The sequence below is a fragment of the Oncorhynchus gorbuscha genome, linkage group LG15 (assembly GCF_021184085.1).
Source record: "Oncorhynchus gorbuscha isolate QuinsamMale2020 ecotype Even-year linkage group LG15, OgorEven_v1.0, whole genome shotgun sequence".
Lineage (NCBI taxonomy): Eukaryota > Metazoa > Chordata > Actinopteri > Salmoniformes > Salmonidae > Oncorhynchus > Oncorhynchus gorbuscha.
This window is the reverse complement of record NC_060187.1, coordinates 11,486,437-11,511,142: the sequence shown is the minus strand read 5'-3', so window position 1 is coordinate 11,511,142 and position 24,706 is coordinate 11,486,437. Positions and strand designations below refer to the sequence as shown.

General features: G+C 43.5%; 1 protein-coding gene across 1 annotated transcript in view; it reads right to left on the bottom strand.

Annotated features, from left to right (window-relative positions):
• Positions 1 to 9,720: 9,720 nt before the first annotated feature.
• Positions 9,721 to 24,706, bottom strand: part of pla2g4ab (phospholipase A2, group IVAb (cytosolic, calcium-dependent)) — a 69,473-nt gene continuing 54,487 nt past the window's right edge. Inside the window, exons 17-18 of the mRNA XM_046301005.1 lie at positions 12,321 to 12,478; positions 9,721 to 11,596 (exon numbers count right to left, since the gene is read on the bottom strand). Of these exons, the coding sequence (XP_046156961.1) occupies positions 11,468 to 11,596; positions 12,321 to 12,478 (287 nt within the window). The 3' untranslated portion in view covers positions 9,721 to 11,467. The remainder of the gene's footprint in view (positions 11,597 to 12,320; positions 12,479 to 24,706) is intronic.

Here is a 24,706-nt window from a genome sequence, read left to right as displayed (position 1 = left end):
ACACCTGTGGTCTTCCCAGTCAAAAATGACCGGTCATTAGAAATGAATGGGTGAGACTACAATTAGTGTATAAAATTGAGTTCAGGCACATGCCCATTCATCAGATGGACACACTTCCTCTCCCAGACCCCCACATGTGTGTGTTTGAGCACACACACACACACACACACACACACACACACACACACACACACACACACACACACACACACACACACACACACACACACACACACACACACACACACACACACACACACACACACACACACACACACACACACACACACACACACACACACACACACACACCACTCCCCTTATTGGCTTCCATGGCAATCCCTTTCCCCAATTGAATCTTTCCCCCATGGGAACCACACCTGTTGGCATTCTCACAAACAATTGCAACATTGTTTCAATAATATATAGAACTTTTCTAGCATCTCTGGTATATAAAGCTTTTTTGAGGCCTTGCTCACAATTCATTCTGTGGCAGCACAATGTCCAAACACTATACTGTATGTGAGGCTCTTGATCATATCTTTGATCATTACACTGGTGAGGAGGAGACAGTCCTTGTTTAACTTTGACACAAAGTAGTCTGTGATAAATAGCACAATATGTTTCATCTGAGTATTTGTTATAGTCAAAATAATCCATACATTATGTTTTTTTAACTCAAAAAGGAGTTGTATGAGCTCAGGTCAATGAGGCCCACAGACCATAAAAAGCAAATAGAAGTTCAAAACTTGTCATGTTCACAAGAACTTAAGTTAATAAAAAGAGCTAACACAACATTAGGTGATAATATATGTATTAATATGGATTTATAATCAGCAATAATGGGGCGGTCATTTTGGACCGGGAACACAGAATCTATTAATATGAAACGAACACAACAGGAGGGTTAAATTATGAGTGTACTGATATAAGTAGGGCAGGTGACATCCCGGCAACTTTGAGAAAAATACTTTATATCAGAGTTGTCTCGAGATGGCTATGCATACACAGGATGCCGCCGACAGACATGGCAGCTCTCTACCACCGGCGGAGAAGAGGTATTCGGAGTGGACTCCATCCACCGCTTCTGAGTATATCTCTGGACAATAAAGTAGACAAACTCAGGGAGAGGATCTCCTTCCAGAGAGACATCAGGGACTGTAGCATACTCTGCTTCATGGAGTCATGGCTCTCTCCGGATATGCTGTCCCCGTCCACACAGCCAGCTGGGTTCTTAGCACATCGCGGAGATAGGAATAAAGAACTCTCTGGGAAGAAGAAAGGCATGGTGTATGTTTCATGATTAACTACTCATGATTAACTACTCATGGTGTGATTGTGATAATGTACAGGAAGTCATTTTGTTCACCCGACCTAGAATACCTCACAATCAAATACCGACCATATTACCTCCCAAGAGAATTCTCTTTGGTTATAGTCTGTGAGAGAAAAATAACATATTCACCTGATTTATTTGATATTAATGGTTAACAATTCATGTTTAACTAATAGTAAGACATTTTGTCCTACTAGTGTCTGTGTTTTTATGGTCTCCATTTTAGTTCCCTGCTGCTAATCTGGGCGTATGTTCACCAGAGATTGCTTGAGCTGACCAACAATGACGACACAGCCTACAGGGAGGAGGTAATGGCCCTGGCAGAGTGGCGCCAGGAAAATATCCTCTCCCTAAACATCAAAAAAAGGAAGGAGCTGATCGTGGACTTCAGGAAACATCTCCTGGGGGAGCACGCCTCTATCCACATCGACGGGACCGCAGTGGAGAAGGTGGAAAACTTAAAGTACCTTGGCATAGACATCGCTGACAATTTGAAATGGTCCACCCACACAGACAGTGTGGTGAAGACGGCACAACAGCGACTCTTCAACCTCAAGAGGCTACCCCCTCTTCTCTCCCCAATTTGCATGGTATGCATGGTAGTAGTTACAGTCTTGTCTCATTGCTGCAACTCCCGTACGGACTTGGGAGAGGCGAAGGTTGAGAGCCATGCGTCCTCCGAAACACAACCCAACCTAGCCGCACTGCTTCTTGACACAACGCACATCCAACCTGGAAGCCAGCCGCACCAATGTGTCGGAGGAAACACCGTACACCTGGCAACCTGGTCAGTGTGCACTGCGCCCGGCCCACCACAGGAGTCGCTAGTGCGCGATGAGACAAGGATATCTCTGCCGGCCAAACCCTCCCTTACCCAGATGACTCTGGGCCAGTTGTGTGTCGCCCCATGGACCTCCCAGGCATGGCCAGCTGTGACAGAGCCTGGGCTCGAACCCAGAATCTCTGGTGGCACAACAACCCGAGCTAACTGCCTATTCACCCCACTACCATCCAGAAGGCGAGGTCAGTACAGGTGTATCAAAGCTGGGACCGAGAGACTGAAAAGCAGCTTTTATTTCAAGGCCATCAGAGTGTTAAACAGCCATCAGAGTGTTAAACAGCCATCAGAGTGTTAAACAGTCATCAGAGTGTTAAACGGCTATCAGAGTGTTAAACAGCCATCAGAGTGTTAAACAGCCATCAGAGTGTTAAACAGCCATCAGAGTGTTAAACGGCCATCAGAGTGTTAAACAGTCATCAGAGTGTTCAACAGCCATCAGAGTGTTAAACAACCATCAGAGTGTTAAACAGCCATCAGAGTGTTAAACAGCCATCAGAGTGTTAAACAGCCATCAGAGTGTTAAACAGTCAACAGAGTGTTAAACAGCCATCAGAGTGTTAAACAGCCATCAGAGTGTTAAACAGCCATCAGAGTGTTAAACAGCCATCAGAGTGTTAAACAGCCATCAGAGTGTTAAACGGCCATCAGAGTGTTAAACAGTCATCAGAGTGTTCAACAGCCATCAGAGTGTTAAACAACCATCAGAGTGTTAAACAGCCATCAGAGTGTTCAACAGCCATCAGAGTGTTCAACAGCCATCACTAACCGGCTACCAGCTGGTTACGCAACTCTGCACCTTCAAGGCTGCTGCCCTATATACATAGACATGGAATCACTGGCCACTTTGATAATGGAACACTAGTCACTTTAATAATGTTTACATACTGCTTTACTCATCTCATATGTATACTGTATTATATTCTACTGTATTTTAGTCTATGCCACTCTGACATTGCTCATCCTAATATTGATATATTTCTCAATTCCATTATTTTACTTTTAGATTTGAGTGTATTGTTGTAAATTGTTAGATACTACTGCACTGTTGGAGCTGGGAAATACAAGCATTTCGCTACACCTGCAATAACATCTGCTAAATATGTGTGTGTCAAATCAAATTTGATTTGATTCACGACATGAGGCTAGTAGCATAGCATCTCTCTCCATTGGATACAGGCGGTTAACGTAAACAACCCTCATCCAATATTATATATCCACCAAACCAAAGAAAGGATAGGCAGGAGCTAGACAGGCCGCTATGCCGCTTTGTGGACAGTGATTCACGGAGAGACATGTATCTTGTCAGCTTATTCATAATCTTTGATTGGATCCAGCTAGTGTTGCTGCCATGGTATGGAGCCAGATACCTGCCAAAAGGTTGAACGTATGTATCGTTAGAAAATCCATAGGTGAATTGTTAGAATCATAAGAAAAGCCCAAAGTGAAGCATGAACGTTAATGTGAAATTACATCTGTGAACATACAAAGACCATGTTAGGATTACGGACTAACATTTTCGGCTTGAACAAATCTTGTGTCGCAATTCTGACATACAATAATACCTTTCAGAGTTTTGACAGTATCATCTCACCAAAATAAATATGTACACCAAACGGCCTGTGAGGAGCGCTACCTGAATAAGCATAACACAGTATTAAAGAAAACTGAAGTCAGGGATACCGTAAAGAGATATCCTGCAGGTTTTCAAAAAGTCTCTATTAAGTCTAGATAGCACTAGCTGTTTTATGCCTATACCAGTGAAGTTTCAGTCTGCTAGGTGTATCTCCACAGCATGGACATATCTCTGGGCACCATCCCATTCTCTATGTATGACCACTGGAGTCTTTGCCACTCAAAATATTTTTATATAGAATATATGTATATTTATTTCATCACTCAAAATCTTGCCAATGGATATTCTGTAGGGGCCTCTCATTCCTCCTTCTATTCTGTTTAGAGCTAGTTTGCGCTGTTCTGTGAAGGGAGTAGACACACAAGATCTTCAGTTTCTTGGCAATTTCTTGCATGGAATAGCCTTAATTTCTCAGAACAAAAATAGACTGACAGCTGATGATCGTTACCTCTAAAAGGACATCAACCACCCGAACCACTGCCTGTTCACCCCGCTATCATCCAGAAGGCGAGGTCAGTACAGGTGCATCAAAGCTGGGACCGAGAGACTGAAAAACAACTTCTATCTCAAGGCCATCAGACTGTTAAACAGCCACCACTAACATTGAGTGGCTGCTGCCAACACACTGCCATTGACACTGACCCAACTCCAGCCATTTTAATAATGGGAATTGATGGGAAATGATGTAAATATATCACTAGCCACTTTAAACAATGCTACCTTATATAATGTTACTTACCCTACATTATTCATCTCATATGCATATGTATATACTGTACTCTACATCATCGACTGCATCCTTATGTAACACATGTATCACTAGCCACTTTAACTATGCCACTTTGTTTACTTGTCTACACACTCATCTCATATGTATATACTGTACTCGATACCATCTACTGTATGCTGCTCTGTACCATCACTCATTCATATATCCTTATGTACATGTTCCTTATCCCCTTACACTGTGTATAAGACAGTAGTTTTGGAATTGTTAGTTAGATTACTTGTTGGTTATCACTGCATTGTCGGAACTAGAAGCACAAGCATTTCGCTACACTCGCATTAACATCTGCTAACCATGTGTATGTGACAAATAAAATTTGATTTGATTTGAATTGGGGATCATACTTAGTGTCCTTTTTCCCACCTGCGATGTGGGATATTGTTTCGTATGAGTGCCTATGTGTGCTACGTGTTTCACGCTGCGCCTTGGTCTAATTATTCATACAACGGTCGTGACAAAAGTAGAAGAAGATTTTTCAATCAAGAGCTTCTCTTGCAGAGCTAATTCTTTGATTAGGTGAAAGTCCAGCTGAAAGTCTTTGGGTTGCCCTGTACCAATACTTTTCCAGACTTATATAGTTTTATATTAGCTGACTCAGATTCCTCGTTGTCTAGTATCCTGAGTTTCCACCCCTCGGTAACCCCCCCTCTTAACAGAGGGGTCTGTGCTAATATAGCGCTGTGCCATGCCAGGGGATGGTCTGTGTGGAAGATGAGGTTGCTGATGTTCCCATTTTTATAATAGTTAGCAAAAAGTGTCTCTTGGTTTTTCATAAGGAGCTTAATTTTGTGATCTTTTCGTGTCTTATCATTCTTTACATACACAGGGTACTGTATTTTAATTACCTCTGAACAGCGGGAGGCAGCTTTTAAGGCCTCTCCTTCTGGTTGGAGTACACTGTGCGACTCTTCTGCTATTGTTGGGCTAAAAGGCTCGTCAGTGCTAATTGAAGTGGTATCAAGCTTGGTAGCCTTAACTTAGTTGGCATTCAGGCCTTAAAAGTAACATAATATATTTTTCTTCTTGGCTTTTGGAAATAAAATATAGCCTCAGACTAAACATGACTCACTCAGTTGTTTTCAGGTTTGTGTTTTTCAGAGAATTTGCTGTATAGTTTTGGAATAATAATAATAATCTTTGGTAGTTGCAAGCCTTCCAGGTGATTCCGTAATTCCATCCAAAATCAGGTTGTAGGTTTTGAGTTTTGATTTGGAGTGAAGGTTATGTTGTAGAGGGTAGCATCCTGTGTATGTCCCTGAACAAAAAAATCCACGTTTATCTAACTCTAAATCTATATATTTTTTAAGAACATGCTGAAAAATGCTCATGATCTCTCTCTCTCTCTACCTCTCTCTCTCTAACTCTAAGTTTATCTACCTGCCTATTTAACTCAGCAGGTGGCACCAGAGCATAGGAATAGATTAGTTAGGTAGTATCGAAAGCAGTATAGCAAAGTACGAGTTAAACAGACCCAGTGTGTAAAGTACTTAAGTAAAAATACTTTAAAGTACTAATTAAGTAGTTTTTTGGGGTATCTGTACTTTAATTATTTTATTTTTTAAACATTTTTGACAACTTTTACTTCACTACATTCCTAAAGAAAATTATGTACTTTTTACTCCATACATTTTCCCTGATACTGTTTGTAAATTAATGTCAGAGTGTTATAGTGTACTGCTGGCTATCCGTAAAATAGAAACAAGAAAATTGTGCTGTCTGGTTTGCATAATATAAGGAATTTGAAGTTATTAATACTTTTACTTTTGATACTTAAGTACATTTTAGCAATTACATTTTCCTGTGATACTTAAGTATATTTAAAACCAAATAATTTTACACTTTTGCTCAAATTATATTTTACTGGTCAACTTTCACAAGTCATTTTCTATTAAGGTATATTTACTTTTACTACAGTATGACTTTTGCGATATTCCCCCCCCCACTGAATAGGCCTTCATTGTAAATAATAATTGATTGACCTGCCTGGTAAAATCAAAAAATGAATGTATGTGCAGAGCATCTACTGAAACATATGTTTGGTAATGAGACCATGTATTTCTAAACCACTGTAGTGTTTTCTTTTAGAACAAATGAACTGCTATCATATGTTCACTTTAATGGATTAGAGTTGAATACAAGATACATGTACTTCCTCCATTGATAGAGAGCATGGTTTACTTCAGGAAGCTGAGGATCTAAACAGATTACATAGTACAGCTGTTTGCTGTGTGACTCACCACACTCACTACTCGTAAAAGGCTATGGCGGAAGTATTTACTTTACCGAACATGCTTTGCTGGTCACGGGGTGGTGACTGCCTGCAAGTCGACTATGGTGGTCCCCCATATAGGATAACAGAGCAACTCTGTGCAGCAGACACTCCATGATGTCAGGACAGCGTCAGATGATCAAAGTGATAGTTTTTGTTTTGCAGGAAATAAAGAGACAAAGTTTCCCATTTCCAGCTGATTTTTAAAATCTTTGTCATCATGAACCCCACAGATGGTCTTTGTTAAAAGAACAAAGGGCACATATTCCCAAAAATTGCACATGAAAAAGATTCCTGACTCATAATAAACTTCACTTACTAGTAGAGCCTGGATATCAAAATACTACACCCCTTGGTGTGGCACTCATCTAGAATGGACACACCCTAATATTAGTGGGAATTAAGAGTAACATTTCTAATGGGCCGTGTCTAGACTGTTGGCCTTTTATCTCTTGTTGAAGACAAAAGATAACGCAAACATTATTTCCCACTGGGTCAGACATGATGGACCTCACCACTGGGTCAGACATGATGGACCTCACCACTGGGTCAGACATGATGGACCTCACCACTGGGTCAGACATGATGGACCTCACCACTGGGTCAGACATGATGGACCTCACCACTGGGTCAGACATGATGGACCTCACCACTGTATCTGATGGGCCGCCAAGTCCTGGTCTGTGTCAGCTGTGTGAGAAAGGATTACTCACTGTGTTGGGTGTGTGTGTCTGACTGTGTTGGGTGTGTGTGTGACTGTGTTGTGTGTGTGTGACTGTGTTGGGTGTGTGACTGTGTTGTGTATGTGTGTGTGACTCTGTTGGGTGTGTGTGTGTGTGTGTGTGTGTGTGTGTGTGTGTGTGTGTGTGTGTGTGTGTGTGTGTGTGTGTGTGTGTGTGTGTGTGTGTGTGTGTGTGTGTGTGTGTGTGTGTGTGTGTGTGTGTGTGTGACTGTGTTGGGAGTGTGTGGTGGACGAAAATGGAATCTGACAAACTGGACTAGAATAGTACTGTGTGGTGTAGGAGAAAGTGTGAGTATAATAAAGAGACAGGACGGACCTGACTGACCTGTTATGTACCACACAGTCTGACTGACCTGGTATGTACCACACAGTCTGACTGACCTGGTATGTACCACACAGTCTGACTGACCTGTTATGTACCACACAGTCTGACTGACCTGTTATGTACCACACAGTCTGACTGACCTGTTATGTACCACACAGTCTGACTGACCTGTTATGTACCACACAGTCTGACTGGCATGTTATGTACCACATACACCCAGATTGACCAGTTATGTACCACACATACTGAATGATCTGACATGTACCACACACAGTCTGAATGATCTGACATGTACCACACACAGTCTGACTGACCTGATATGTACCACACACAGTCTGATTGACCTGATGTGTACCATACCGTCTGACTGCAATGATATGTACCACATACAGTCTGAGTGACCTGATATGTACCACACATTCTGATTGACCTGTTATGTACCACACATTCTGGCTGACCTGTTATGTACCACATAATCTGACTGGTCTGACATGTACCACACATAGTCTGATTTCCCTGGTATGTACCACACACAGTCTGATTTACCTGATATGCACCAAACAGTCTGATTGACCTGATATGCACCACACAGTCTGATTTTCCTGTTATGTACCAAACAGTCTGATTTACCTGATATGTACCACACATTATGATTGGCCTGAAATGTACCACACACAGTCTGATTAACCTGATATGTACCACACCGTTTGATGCCAGCAAGTGTGCATAGGTTATAGTGTATATTTATTTCATAGTAAATCTAACATAGGTTATAGTAAATTGTTCTCCATAATGATATTTGTTCTATAGTTGATACACAGCACACTGTATGATGGTAGAGGCCTGTGTGTGTCTGGTTGCGTGCGTTCCTCCAGAGCAGCCCCGTCTTGGTTCCTGTGGTGCACCACAGCCTGTCTGTCTGTGTGCGGTGAGAGTGACTCAGCACATCAAGAAGAAAACATGCAGGCACATACATGACCCTTACGTGTGGTGTGTGAGAATAACATAATAACACGCCAACATGGAAATCATTCTCACCTCACATACATTAAGAAAGACAGGCAGACAGCACTCTAGGGCAACAAGGCTTTTGAGTGTAGCCTTCAAAGGCCTTGAAGGTTTCTGAATGTCTGTCTGTCTGCCAGGCATGGCTGTGCTGAGCAACTAGACTACAGTAAACGGAGCACGTTAAAGTCGATCCAGAGGGCGTTAGGCGAATGAATTTTCATGCCAGAGAGGAGGCACCCTCAGACGCGCACCGCAGCAAACTATCCTAAGCACATAATTAGTACTCTCACATGATGGGAATATTACTTTTGCATGATGATTTAATTGGAAAATGTAATGATTTACTGTGCGATGTGCTTCGACAGGTCTCTAACCAGCCTGTGGGTGGCGACGGTTATGTACTGTAGCTGGAGGAAGAACTGCCTGGGCTTCATGTTATGAAGGTTTCAGGTGAATTATTTCATTGTGGCCACATTGTCCTTGTTGTGATGGGGTTTCTCATAGTAGCAGACCTATGAAAAAGATCACAGCCAGATCTAGGTAATCTAGGCCTGGCCAAGGCATTTCCTTTCGTAAGGCTAAAATATGTTTTCCAGCCCAGTGAAAGTTACAGTGTGTGTTAAACCTCTGATTTCCGGGGTCTACATGGTCTTGAATTCAAGCATCAAATGGCCATTTCTATAGTGGTAACGTTGCATGAGATGAATAGTGTTGGCAAGTACTTCTACAACCTGAAGTTGTTCTTTTTTTCCAAGCCACAATAACACGTATAGTGGGTGTTGGATTACTGAGAAAGAAGACAACTTGGACTTTTATTCAATCACATGTATGTTGTACATAAACATGGTGTATGTTATTGGTTAAAATAATAAAAAGGACAAGGTAAGAAAAGCAGAAGTGTATGACTACACTACCTGGGTTCTCTCAGTTTGAAATCCTTTTAACACTTTATTTCCCATAATTGTAAAAATTGCACAAAACAAAAACAAAAAACAAAACAATAAGACTATTTACTGTAGTCCAAGACAGCTTTACATGGAACAGAGACATATGTCCTCCATGTACTCCTTCTACCTAAGAGAATAAAATGCATTGAATAAAAAAGGTGGCACACAGGTGTCCTGAAAAGATCAAGCGGCATGACTGTCATTGCTTGTGCGACGTTGCACAAAGTCCAGTATGAAATGCAATTCAGTCTGAAAATAGCCAACAACAATATGACAATCTCTGGGAGACCTAAAGCAGTGGTGGCTGCTGAGGGGAGGACGGCTCTTAATAATGGATAGAACCGAGCAAATGGAATGGCATCAAACGAGCCTGTCCTCCCCAATTAAGGTGCCACCAACCTCCTGTGACCTAAAAGTAATAAACAATAAGGTTAAAGCGTCAAAGAATGCAGAAATATTAATTTTCACAAAAGAAAATACACAGTAAAAACACACAAAGCAACAAGCTAGAAATAATTGAAGAAAATCATCTGTTTTACATAACATTGTTTTAAAAACTAGGCTGAAATGTGAGCTCAGGCAGACCATGGTCAGCAGACAGGGTTTTCTGTTCTGTGTAAAATTCCACAGCACACTGGATACCCTTTGACCCCTGCAAGTGTAGGTGTAGTATGTCAGATACTTCTCTTCAGACTCTGCTGCAGGTGTAGGTGTAGTGTTTGAAATTCCATTGTGTGCCGACAAGAGCCGTGAAGCCATCACACCACACCCTCTCCAGGGTTACACCCCACCCCTCTCACCCCAACTCAGCACAGACACACCAGACCATATCTGCGGGGTAGAGTATGGGAAGATGGTGGGGGTGAGGAGGGGTCACAGTGGGAGGAAACTACTCTGCCCCAAACAAAAAACTTGGTCCGAGTATGTAAGGGGAAGCCTGAAATAACACAGTCAGGAAAATAAACACACTAACGTGAGAGAGGACTATAAAGGAGGCAGACAGAAAGGCCGTTTCTATGGTGTTGAGTGTTGTTTGTTGTTGGAGCCACTCCCTGCGTTGAATAAACATAATTGAGATGTTTGAGGAATCCAGACGGTTGCACTTGGTGGTGTATTAGTAGTTGGCATCGAACATAACCTGATGGTTTAAGGACACCTCTTCTTCTATGGTTTCCATGGTTTCCTGTGAGATCACTTGTTTAGATCAGTAACAACTGTTTACAACTATACTGTAGGAAAACCCTGCTACGTTAAAAACACATAATACATACATGAGTAGCACTTATAAAAATGGAAAGTCAATTAAGGAGCCTTGAGTTTAGTTTACTGCTATTTTAACATCTCTTCAGACTTTATATCACTCAACTTTAGGGTCCATAACAAGTCTTTGTCATGTTGTTCAGTGATATCCACCACAGGTTTCCATGGTTTACACCAAACCCTCTTCATTCACATTAGATGGACAAAACAAACCAACAAAGTTTCCCTAATGAAAAATGTAAAAATATAGGAAAATCTCCACTCTCCAATGCCAGTTTCGTCTGATAGTTTGACCTTGCTCTTCCCGGCATTCCGGCTCTCACTTCCGGGGTTTCTCCCGCTTCAGGAACATTTTGTTCTGGATCTCGTTGAGTGAGAGGGACACGGAGCAGCGGGATGGATTCTCCTTCCTGTACACGATGCTCTCCTTAATGGCCTCTTTTATCACCTGGTCAAGAGAGCGGTGGATGGAGGAGGTGAAATGGATAAAACACTGTATTAACCTACACAAGTGGTTAGTCAATTGACCGTTAACAAGAAATCATAATTCATTGAAATGTGGTTAGAGGTTAGATACATATCAATCAGCATACGCCTACACAGATGTTGGAAGTTCCATGCCCAGGGGACCCCTAGTTACTGACGGATAATTGAGCAAACATTGATGTTGCTGGAATGTTTTACATACATTACATCTGCCTGGCTGAACTGACATTTACGTTGTTGGAATGTTGTTTTACATACATTAGTTCTGGCTAACCGAACTGACCTCTTTGTTGAGGGTGGTTTGAGCAGGAATCAGGAGCAGGAATCAGTATCTACCTACATACAGTACATCTGTCATATTGAGAAACCCCTTTAGTCATTGGCATATTAGTTTTGACCGACTGAACTGACCTTTTGATTCGTGGGATCTTTTTTTAGACAGTGCATAAGAGCCAGAACAACTGAATGTCAAATTGACCTTGATGTTGTAAAACACACCAACCCCAGAGAAAACTAGTATGGCTCCAGCATTCAAATGGACCTTGATGTTTGAGCATTGCATATCGACATACCCCTTTTTAGAGATCCTAATCGATGTAACTCTTCCAAAGACTGTCCGACCTTCTAACACATTTAGAAATGGATGTACAGGAGCCAGTGGTGATGCAGTTGAAGGTTGAACGTACCTCGATGTTGTTGAGCGTGTTGAACTCCATGAGGTCGTGGAGCTGTGTGAAGGCCTGGTTGGAGTACTGGAAGTTGAACGTGGAGTACGGACTCTCAGGGTCGTCGAAGATGTCAAAGTCAGCCATCTCCTTCTCCTTTTCCGTCTCCCGAGGAACCCCTTCAAACACACAGCAACAGAATGATATGTACTTCAGAAAGTATCAACACCCCTGGACCTTTTCCACATTTTATTGTGTTACAGCCTGCATTTAAAATGGATTAAATTGAGATGTGGTGTCAATGTCCTCCACATAACACCCAATAATGTCAAAGTGGAATTAGGCTTTTTTTTTACAAATTAATAAAACATGTAAAGCTGAAATGTCTTTAGTCAATAAGTATTCAATCCCTTTGTTATGGCAAACCTAAATAAGTTAAGGAGTAAAAATGTGCTTAAAAAGTCATGGACTCACAGATAAGTGTTTTTAACATTATTTTTTTATGACTACCTCATCTTTGTACTCCACACATAAAATGATCTGTGAGGTCCCTCAGTCGAGCAGTGAATTTCAAACACATGTTCAACCACAAAGACCAGGATGGTTTTTCCAAGGCCTCACAAAGAAGGGCACGTATTGGTAGATGGGTAAACAAAAGGAGACTTTCAAAATCCCTCTGAGCCTGGTGAAGTTATTCATTACACTTTGGATGGTGTATCAATACAGCCAGTCACTACAAAGATACAGGTGTCCTTCATAACTCAGTAGCCGGAGAGGAAGGAAACCACTCAGGGATTTCATCATGAGGCCAATGGTGACTTTAAAACAGTTACAGAATTGAATGGCCGTGATAGGAGAAAACTGAGGATGGAGCAACAACATTGTAGTTACTCTCCAATAATAAGTTAAATGACAGAGTGAAATGAAGAAAGCATGTACAGAATAAAAATATTCCAAAACATGCATCCCGATTGCAATAAGGCACTAAAGTAAAACAACAAAAAATGTGGAAAATAAATTAACTTCATGTCCTGAATACAAATCGTTAAGTTTGGGGCAAACCTAACACAACACATCACTGAATACTACTCTTCATATTTTCAAGCATGGTGGTGGCTGCATAATGTTATGGGTCATCGGCAAAGACTTACATTTTTTAGGATAAAAAGAAACAGAATAGAGCTAAGCACTGGCAAAATAATTGAGGAAAACCTGGTTCTGTGTACTTTCCAACAGACACTGGGGGACGAATTCCCTTTTCAGCACGACAATAACCTAAAACACTGGACTTGCTTACCAAGACGACATTGATTGTTCCTGAGTGGCTTAGTTCCAGTTTTGACTTAAATCGTCTCGAAAATCTATGGCAAGACTTGCTGTCTAGCACAATCAACAATCAACTTGACAGAGCTTGGAGAATTTAAATTTAAAAGAATAATGTGCAAATATTGTATAATCGAGGTGTACAAAGCTTTTAGAGACTTCCCCAGAATCACTGTCAAAGGTGACACTGTCATGTATTGACTCAAGAGGTTAAATACTTATGTAATCAAGATATAGTGGTGTTTTATTTTTTATATATTATTTTACAAATGTTAGAATTTTTCTTCCATTTTGATATTACAGAGTATTTTGTGTAGATCGTTGACAAAAAAACAACAACCTATTAAATCCATTTGAATCCCACCTTGTAACACTTTTTATTTTGTTGAAAAAGTCAAGAGGTGTGAATACTTTCGGAAGGCACTATATGTCCTTCAGGATGATAGTGACTATGACTAACTAATAACTGGTCATATACCATTCTCTCCTTGTGTGACAGTGATAGCTAATACTAGCCTATATCATATGACTCATTCAGAACTATGCATGTTTCAGCCCAAGCTCCAGGGTGATGGTGAGCTGTCAACCCGTTTTAACAAACGATGGCTAGTCATTTTATTTACATGGCAATTTCTCCTCCACTCGGGGCAATACGAGTGCTTGTTAACATCTTATAACTATAACAGTATCTCTTAAACCGTGAGTTATGGCTCTGAATGTCGTGGGTTCAATCCCAGTGCTGGGCACTTGTTAGTTAAAAAAATAAATAATAATTTGTCTTTTTTTTAACCCTAATCCAAACCTTAAAGGAATCATTCACTTAGTTTTAATGTTATATAGTTTTTGAGACATGTTCTATCAATTCAAGCAGGCAGAAATACAGCTAGTATGGAGAGGTTTGCATCATGTATCTGTTCTGCCTGCTTGAATGGCAATAGCTCAGATACACATGAAAATATGACTCCGGGAATCCATAGAACATTCCTAAGAGATGCACAAAAAACAATAAAAATACAAAATGGTTGACTCTTTCCTTCTAACAACTCGGAATGAATGCCTTAACTTAACCCTTGAGGTTAGCTTCGGTTTGACTGTTGAGTTAGAGCTGGACCGATAAACTGCAAATGATCGACACCGACCATACCGATCACTTATCGCAGGCATTTTGCTGATATTGTTCATTGTGATAAGTAGCCTGTACATGAGAAATGTGAAGTTTGAAATGAAATAAGTTTGCTAATACGGGTGATTGTTAATTGGACAATTGATGGCTATAACCATAACTGTCATGTTTTGTCATAGATTGTCATGTCTTGTCCCTGTGCTTTCTCTTCTATTCGTTTCCCCCTGCTGGTCTTATTAGGTTTCTTTCCCTCTCTCTCTATCCCTCTCTCTCTATCCCTCTCTCTCTCTATCGTTTCGTTCCTGCTCCCAGCTGTTCCTCATTCTCCTAACTACCTTGTTTACTCTTTCACACCTGTCCCCTATTTTGCCCTCTGATTAAGTCCCTATTTCTCTCTCTGTTTCTGCTTCTGTCCTTGTCGGATCCTTGTTTGATGTTTGCTGTTCGCTGTGTACTTGTTCCGTCCTGTCGTGTTTTTGCCTTCTTCAGATGCTGCGTGTGAGCAGGTGTCTCTGTCAGCTACGGCCTGCGCCTACCCGAAGCGACCTGCAGTCTGTGACCGCTTCTCCTGTTATTCCCCTCTTCAGACTAGAGGATTTCGGTTATTCCCCGTTTGGACATTTCCTGTTAAGGATTCAGGATTTGTCGTTTTCTGTTTGGACTTGAATAGACTCTGTTTCTGTTAAGTCGCTTTTGGGTCCTCACTCACCTGCATAACAGAAGGATCCAACCAAGAATGGACCCAGCGACTACGGATTCTCTCTACTCTGCTGTCGAGTTCCAGGGAGCGATGCTAGGCAGACACGAACAGGAATTGTCTGCTGCTCGACATGCCGTTGAGACCCTGGCCGCCCAAGTCTCCGGCCTCTCGGAGGAGATTCACAATCTCCGCCTCGATCCACCGGTTACCTCCTGGGCTTCCGGGTCTCCGGAGCCCAGAATTAATAACCCACCGTGCTACTCTGGGGAGCCCACTGAATGTCGCTCGTTCCTTACCCAGTGTGATATAGTGTTCTCTCTCCAGCCCCACACGTACTCCAGGGGTATTGCTCGTATCTCCTACGTCATATCTCTCCTTACTGGACGGGCTCGGGAGTGGGGCACGGCTATCTGGGAGGCAAGGGCTGAGTGTACTAACCAGTATCAGAACTTTAAGGAGGAGATGATACAGGTTTTTGATCGTTCTGTTTTTGGGAAAGAAGCTTCCTGGTCCCTGTCTTCCCTATGTCAAGGTAATCGATCCATAACGGATTACTCTATAGAGCTTCGCACTCTTGCTGCCTCCAGTAACTGGAACGAGCAGGCGTTGCTCGCTCGTTTTCTGGAGGGACTCCACGCTAAGGTTAAGGATGAGATTCTCTCCCGGGAGGTTCCATCCAGCGTGGATTCTTTGATTGAACTCGCTATTCGCATAGAACGACGGGTAGATCTTCGTCACCGAGCTCATGGAAGAGAGCTCGCGTTAACTGTGTCCCCCCTCTCCCCGACACTACCATCTTCTCCCACTGGCTCAGGTGTTGATCCCATGCAGCTGGGGGGTATTCGCATCTCGACTAAGGAGAGGGAACGGAGAATCACCAACCGCCTCTGTCTCTATTGCGGTTCCGCTGGTCATTTTGTCATTTCATGTCCAGTTAAAGGCCAGAGCTCATCAGTAAGCGGAGGGCTACTGGTAAGCGCTACTACTCAGTCCTCTCCGTCAAGTTCCTGTACTACCTTGTCGGTCCATCTACGCTGGACCGGTTCGGCAGCTTCCTGCAGTGCATTAATAGACTCTGGGGCGGAGGGCTGTTTTATGGACGAAGCCTGGGCTCGGGAACATGACATTCCTCTCAGACAGTTAGGGGAGCCCACGGCCATGTTCGCCTTGGATGGTAGTCCTCTCCCCAGTATATTATGTGAAATGTTTAATGTCTGCTTTTCCTCCTGTTTCTTCTGCCCCCTCTTCACAGGAGGAGCCTGGTGATTTGACAGGAGTGCCGGAGGAATATCATGATCTGCGCACGGTCTTCAGTCGGTCCAGAGCCACCTCCCTTCCTCCTCACCGGTCGTATGATTGTTGTACTGATCTCCTCAAGAAGCGTTTAACATCCGCTCCTATCCTTGTTACACCTGACGTCACTAAACAGTTCATTGTCGAGGTAGACGCGTCAGAGGTGGGCGTGGGAGCCATTCTGTCCCAGCGCTCCCATACTGACGATAAGGTCCACCCTTGCGCGTATTTTTCTCATCGCCTGTCGCCGTCGGAACGTAACTATGATGTGGCTAACCGCGAACTGCTCGCCATCCGTTTAGCCCTAGGCGAATGGCGACAGTGGTTGGAGGGGGCGACCGTTCCTTTTGTCGTTTGGACTGACCATAAGAACCTTGAGTACATCCGTTCTGCCAAACGACTTAATGCGCGTCAGGCTCGTTGGGCGCTGTATTTCGCTCATTTCGAGTTCGTGATTTCTTATCGTCCGGGCACTAAGAACACCAAGCCTGATGCTTTATCCCGTCTCTTCAGTTCTTCTGTAGCCTCTACCGACCCGAGGGGATTCTCCCTGAAGGGCGTGTTGTCGGGTTGACTGCCTGGGGGATTGAGAGACAGGTAAAGCAAGCACTCACTCACACTCCGTCGCCGCGCGCTTGTCCTAGTAACCTTCTTTTCGTTCCCGTTTCTACTCATCTGGCCGTTCTTCAGTGGGCTCACTCTGCCCAGTTAGCTGGCCACCCCGGCGTTCGGGGTACGCTTGCTTCTATTCGCCAGCGTTTTTGGTGGCCTACTCAGGAGCGTGACACGCGCCGTTTCGTGGCTGCTTGTTCGGACTGCGCGCAGACTAAGTCCGGTAACTCTCTTCCTGCTTCTGCTCCTGCCCTTGCTGTGTCTCAGTCTGTCCCCAGCCACCGCTTCTCTCCTGGTCCTGTTCCTGCCTTGCTGTGTCTCAGTCTGTCCCCAGCCACCGCTTCTCTCCTGGTCCTGTTCCTGCACTTGCTGTGTCTCAGTCTGTCCACAGCCACCGCCTCTCTCCTGTTCCTGGTCTTAGCCTTGCTGTGTCTCAGTCTGTCCCTAGTTGTTACTCTCCTGGCCTGTTTGGTCCTGATTGCTCTAACTCTTACAGTTCTCTACCCGTGTCTCATTTTTATAAGAGTTATTGCACTAGATTCCCTCTTCATCGTTTCCCGTTACGGTCCTGAGGAGAGGAGTTGGGTTCTTTCTCGGGACGTGCTGGACCGTTCGTTGATCAATGATTTCCTCCGTTGCCGCCAGGGTTCCTCCTCGAGTGCGCCAGGAGGCGCTCGGTGAGTGGGGGGGTACTGTCATGTTTTGTCATAGATTGTCATGTCTTGTCCCTGTGCTTTCTCTTCTATTCGTTTCCCCCTGCTGGTCTTATTAGGTTTCTTTCCCTCTCTCTCTATCCCTCTCTCTCTATCCCTCTCTCTCTCTATCGTTTTGTTCCTGCTCCCAGCTGTTCCTCATTCTCCTAACTACCTCGTTTACTCTTTCACACCTGTCCCCTATTTTGCCCTCTGATTAAGTCCCTATTTCTCTCTCTGTTTCTGCTTCTGTCCTTGTCGGATCCTTGTTTGATGTTTGCTGTTCGCTGTGTACTTGTTCCGTCCTGTCGTGTTTTTGCCTTCTTCAGATGCTGCGTGTGAGCAGGTGTCTCTGTCAGCTACGGCCTGCGCCTACCCGAAGCGACCTGCAGTCTGTGGCCGCTTCTCCTGTTATTCCCCTCTACAGACTAGAGGATTTCGGTTATTCCCCGTTTGGACATTTCCTGTTAAGGATTCAGGATTTGTCGTTTTCTGTTTGGACTTGAATAGACTCTGTTTCTGTTAAGTCGCTTTTGGGTCCTCACTCACCTGCATAACAATAGCACTTTACAACCATAGTATTTAGTACTTTAGTACTTTAAAGGTTATAAAAATAAACAAAACTGTGGTGCACATTAATGTTATAAATGTATCGTTCTACTTATCGTTATAACATATATTCAGGCAATTTATAAAGATATGGGTTTTTGTCGCCCAGCTCTATGTTGAGCAATGAGCAGTTTGACTGACGGTAGAGCTTTGATACCCGACCCGAGCCCGACGGACCCCGACATTATATATCAGGGCCGGGTATGGCCTGTTTTTCCATCAATAACTAGGGTACGGGCAAGGCTCGAGTATCCCTAAATCGATCACTAACATTTTTAATCTGAGCCATTTGCTTGTGCTCTGCTGCGCAATACAGCCATATCTGACTTAGATCAAAGATCATAACATGGTGTCAGAAGTTCTTCAATCTCAGATATATTTCACAGAAAATAATAATGTTCCTCAAGTTCTGTCAGAGTTTAGTGGTAAAAAGTAGCTAACCACTAACTGCTTTCTCATGTCTCATCATTGAGCAGAGCAGCCCAAGTGGAGCCGTTGCTTTGGATACTCACAGACCCAGAGCCACCAGGAGCAGCGTGCAGGGAGCGAGTGACAGAGCCGTTGCTTTGGATACTCACAGACACAGAGCCACCATGAGCAGCGTGCAGGGAGCGAGTGACAGAGCCGTTGCTTTGGATACTCACAGACCCAGAGCCACCATGAGCAGCGTGCAGGGAGCGAGTGACAGAGCCGTTGCTTTGGATACTCACAGACACAGAGCCACCATGAGCAGCGTGCAGGGAGCGAGTGACAGACACAGAGAGGAGCAGCTGATGGATTTATTAACAGAGGGAGTTATTTCTGATTTTGGGTTTCGGGCAGGGTCGGGCCTTTAAATTTGCCAGAAGCAATCGGGCATGGGTAGGGCTTAAAATTCATGCCCATGCAGGGCTCTAACTGAGGACGTGGACTAGACAAAACGGCCACACACATCTGTTGCCTGCAGGTACGGAAACTATTTCCGTCTGCCTTACAAGGTTGGGTTGGGTTGATAAAACATGTCTTCTCATGTATTTCCTAATTCCATGAATGAATGATCACTAAATGATGGCACACTTGTCACCGACTCTACAGGGGAATACCAGACCAGTGATGTGACCTACTCTCTCTCCTACACAACACAAATACAGCAGAGGATGTGTACATGTGTGTGTTCCTCATTCGTGAGGCCCTAAAACACTATAACTCAGTGTGTGAGCAGAGGAGAGAGGCCTGGCCTGTGTCTGTGTGTCCCTGTCTTCCTATGGCAAATGATGTATACCCTGTTTACACACACTTCGCTCCCAGCATAGCAAGAGATTCCCAACATAGCACCTGGTCATAGATCTTCTCCTTATGACTCACCCCCCCAGGCATCTTGTAAAATACCAATCCCACACACAACCATCTTTTCTAGCATAAACCTTCAACTTCCTTAGGAGCATATTCCCTATGAGCGTACTCTCATGTATGGAATACACTACCGATCAAAAGTTAGAAATGTCCTTGTTTTTGAAAGAAAAGCACATTTTTTTGTCCATTAAATTAACATCAAATTGATCAGAAATACAGTGTAGACATTGTTAATGTTGTAAATAACTATTGTAGCTGGAAATGATTTTGAATGGAATATCCACATAGTCGTACAGAGGCCCATTATCAGCAACCGTCACTCCTGTGTTCCAAAAGCACGTTGTGTTAGCTAATCCAAGTTTATCATTTTAAAAGGTTAATTGATCATTAGAAAACCCTTTTGCAATTATGTTTGCACAGCAGAAAACTGTTGTGCTCATTAAAGAAGCAATAAAACGGGCCTTCTTTAGACTAGTTGAGTATCTGGAGCATCAGCATTTGTGGGTTTGATTACAAGGCTATTCCATGTGAGAAATTGCCAAGAAACTGAAGATCTTGTATAACGCTGTGTACTACTCCCATCACAGAACAGAGGAAACTGGCTTTAACCAGAATAGAAAGAGGAGTGGGAGGCCCGGTGCACAACTGAGCAAGAGGACAAGTACATTAGAGTGTCTAGTTTGAGAAACAGGCGCCTCACAAGTCACAACCGGCAGCTTCATTAAATAGTACCAGCAAAACACCAGTCTCAACGTCAACAGTGAAGAGGTGACTTCAGGATGCTGGCCTTCTAGGCAGAGTTTCTCTGTCCAGTGTCTGAGTTATTTTGCCCATCTTAATCTTTTCTTTTTAATGGCCAGTCTGAGATATTGCTTTTTCTTTGCAACTCTGCCTAGAAGGGCAGCATCCCGGAGTCGCCTCTTCACTTTGCACACATTTCTAAAAATCTGTTTTTGCTTTGTCATTATGGGCTATTGTGTGTAGATTGATGAGTTACTTTATTTAACTCTTTGCAAACTGGAAAACATTTATCCGGAGGCTGCATTCATTGTAGCTGGGGATTTTAACAAAGCCAATCTGAAAACAAGACTCCCTAAATTTTATCAGCATATCGATTGCGCAACCAGGGGTGGTAAAACCTTGGATCATTGTTACTCTAACTTCCGCGACGCATATAAGGCCCTGCCCCGCCCCCCTTTCGGAAAAGCTGACCACGACTCCATTTTGCTGATCCCTGCCTACAGGCAGAAATTAAAACAAGAGGCTCCCACACTGAGGTCTGTCCAACGCTGGTCAGACCAAGCTGACTCTACACTCCAAGACTGCTTCCATCACGTGGACTGGGACATGTTTCGTATTGCGTCAGATGGGAATATTGACGAATACGCTGATTCGGTGTGCGAGTTCATTAGAACGTGCGTCGAAGATGTCGTTCCCATAGCAACGATAAAAACATTCCCTAACCAGAAACCGTGGATTGATGGCAGCATTCGCGTGAAACTGAAAGCGCGAACCACTGCTTTTAATCAGGGCAAGGTGTCTGGCAACATGACTGAATACAAACAGTGCAGCTATTCCCTCCGCAAGGCTATTAAACAAGCTAAGCGTCAGTACAGAGACAAAGTGGAATCTCAATTCAATGGCTCAGACACAAGAGGCATGTGGCAGGGTCTACAGTCAATCACGGACTACAAGATGAAATCCAGCCCAGTCACGGACCAGGATGTCTTGCTCCCAGGCAGACTAAATAACTTTTTTGCCCGCTTTGAGGACAATACAGTGCCACTGACACGGCCTGCAACGGAAACATGCGGTCTCTCCTTCACTGCAGCCGAGGTGAGTAAGACATTTAAACGTGTTAACCCTCGCAAGGCTGCAGGCCCAGACGGCATCCCCAGCCGCGCCCTCAGAGCATGCGCAGACCAGCTGGCCGGTGTGTTTACGGACATATTCAATCAATCCCTATACCAGTCTGCTGTTCCCACATGCTTCAAGAGGGCCACCATTGTTCCTGTTCCCAAGAAAGCTAAGGTAAATGAGCTAAACGACTACCGCCCCGTAGCACTCACTTCCGTCATCATGAAGTGCTTTGAGAGACTAGTCAAGGACCATATCACCTCCACCCTACCTGACACCCTAGACCCACTCCAATTTGCTTACCGCCCAAATAGGTCCACAGACGATGCAATCTCAACCACACTGCACACTGCCCTAACCCACCTGGACAAGAGGAATACCTATGTGAGAATGCTGTTCATCGACTACAGCTCGGCATTCAACACCATAGTACCCTCCAAGCTCGTCATCAAGCTCGAGACCCTGGGTCTCGACCCCGCCCTGTGCAACTGGGTACTGGACTTCCTGACGGGCCGCCCCCAGGTGGTGAGGGTAGGCAACAACATCTCCTCCCCGCTGATCCTCAACACGGGGGCCCCACAAGGGTGCGTTCTGAGCCCTCTCCTGTACTCCCTGTTCACCCACGACTGCGTGGCCACGCACGCCTCCAACTCAATCATCAAGTTTGCGGACGACACAACAGTGGTAGGCTTGATTACCAACAACGACGAGACGGCCTACAGGGAGGAGGTGAGGGCCCTCGGAGTGTGGTGTCAGGAAACAGCAGAGGGAACACCCCCCTATCCACATCGATGGAACAGTAGTGGAGAGGGTAGCTAGTTTTAAGTTCCTCGGCATACACATCACAGACAAACTGAATTGGTCCACTCACACTGACAGCGTCGTGAAGAAGGCGCAGCAGCGTCTATTCAACCTCAGGAGGCTGAAGAAATTCGGCTTGTCACCAAAAGCACTCACAAACTTCTACAGATGCACAATCGAGAGCATCCTGGCGGGCTGTATCACCGCCTGGTACGGCAACTGCTCCGCCCTCAACCGTAAGGCTCTCCAGAGGGTAGTGAGGACTGCACAACGCATCACCGGGGGTAAACTACCTGCCCTCCAGGACACCTACACCACCCGTTGTTACAGGAAGGCCATAAAGATCATCAAGGACATCAACCACCCGAACCACTGCCTGTTCACCCCGCTATCATCCAGAAGGCGAGGTCAGTACAGGTGCATCAAAGCTGGGACCGAGAGACTGAAAAACAACTTCTATCTCAAGGCCATCAGACTGTTAAACAGCCACCACTAACATTGAGTGGCTGCTGCCAACACACTGCCATTGACACTGACCCAACTCCAGCCATTTTAATAATGGGAATTGATGGGAAATGATGTAAATATATCACTAGCCACTTTAAACAATGCTACCTTATATAATGTTACTTACCCTACATTATTCATCTCATATGCATATGTATATACTGTACTCTACATCATCGACTGCATCCTTATGTAACACATGTATCACTAGCCACTTTAACTATGCCACTTTGTTTACTTGTCTACACACTCATCTCATATGTATATACTGTACTCGATACCATCTACTGTATGCTGCTCTGTACCATCACTCATTCATATATCCTTATGTACATGTTCCTTATCCCCTTACACTGTGTATAAGACAGTAGTTTTGGAATTGTTAGTTAGATTACTTGTTGGTTATCACTGCATTGTCGGAACTAGAAGCACAAGCATTTCGCTACACTCGCATTTAACATCTGCTAACCATGTGTATGTGACAAATAAAATTTGATTTGATTTGATTTTGATTTGATTTGAGTAAAACAACTATTTAATTCATTTCAGAATAAGGCTGTAATGTAATTTTTTTTTAAAAGGTCAAGGGGTCTGAATACTTTCCGAATGCACTGTATTATAATATGTTATTGCTTGTTAGGACACCTACATGAGTGTCAAAACCCACATTTATTCAAATGTGTTTTTTCCCTGCCAAGAAGTTTATTTTTGTTTGATAGTTTGTTTCTTAAGTCCTTTGTTGTTGTTGTTGTTGTTATGAATTATGTATATTGTCATTTTTTTCTTCATAATGTATTAAACATATTATGTTAAATATCTAGCAGAAAATAGACTTCATGACACTGTCATGAAGCATTATGACCATCCTGTCATAATGGACTAAGTAAATATACTTTATGACATTGTCAAGAAGCATTATGACATCATAATAATATAAGTTAGATAGGCCTAGTCATAAAGAGGGTGTCTTGTCCTGAAATCTTTTTCTGCATTCATCCCAGTCATCAGCAACAGAACATTAAATAAAAGTTTTTTAAAATGTACTGTATGCTAGGGCTGTCTCCGACTACATTTTTCCATATATAGACACATCTGTGTTTTTATCAAATCAACTATATGCACTGAGCTTGTCTGATGCTTTAAGCAAATTCTTTGATAAAATAATTAAGACACACACATGACTAGAGGACCGCAATTGACTTGATTGTGCTGGGCCTGGCTCAGACTTGCTGCACTGTGTTAAAAAAAAGACTCTCCTCCCTGCTGCAGCGACCACCACAGAACATCAACATGTTTATCACGCTGTACGTGTTGCTGAAGCTGCAACATATTCACAGCCATTTCTGACTGAAAAGTTCTGTTACCGAAATCCATCATTTGTTAAGAAAAACATTCTCTATTCCCTCAACCCTTGCTCTCTTCATGTGACACATATATGCTTTACATGCACGTGACCAATAGGGCCTGACATATAGCATATCATTATCACATCAATAAACTGGTTATAAACTCAGGGGCTCCCGAGTGGCGCAGTGGTCTAAGGCACTATGTCACTACA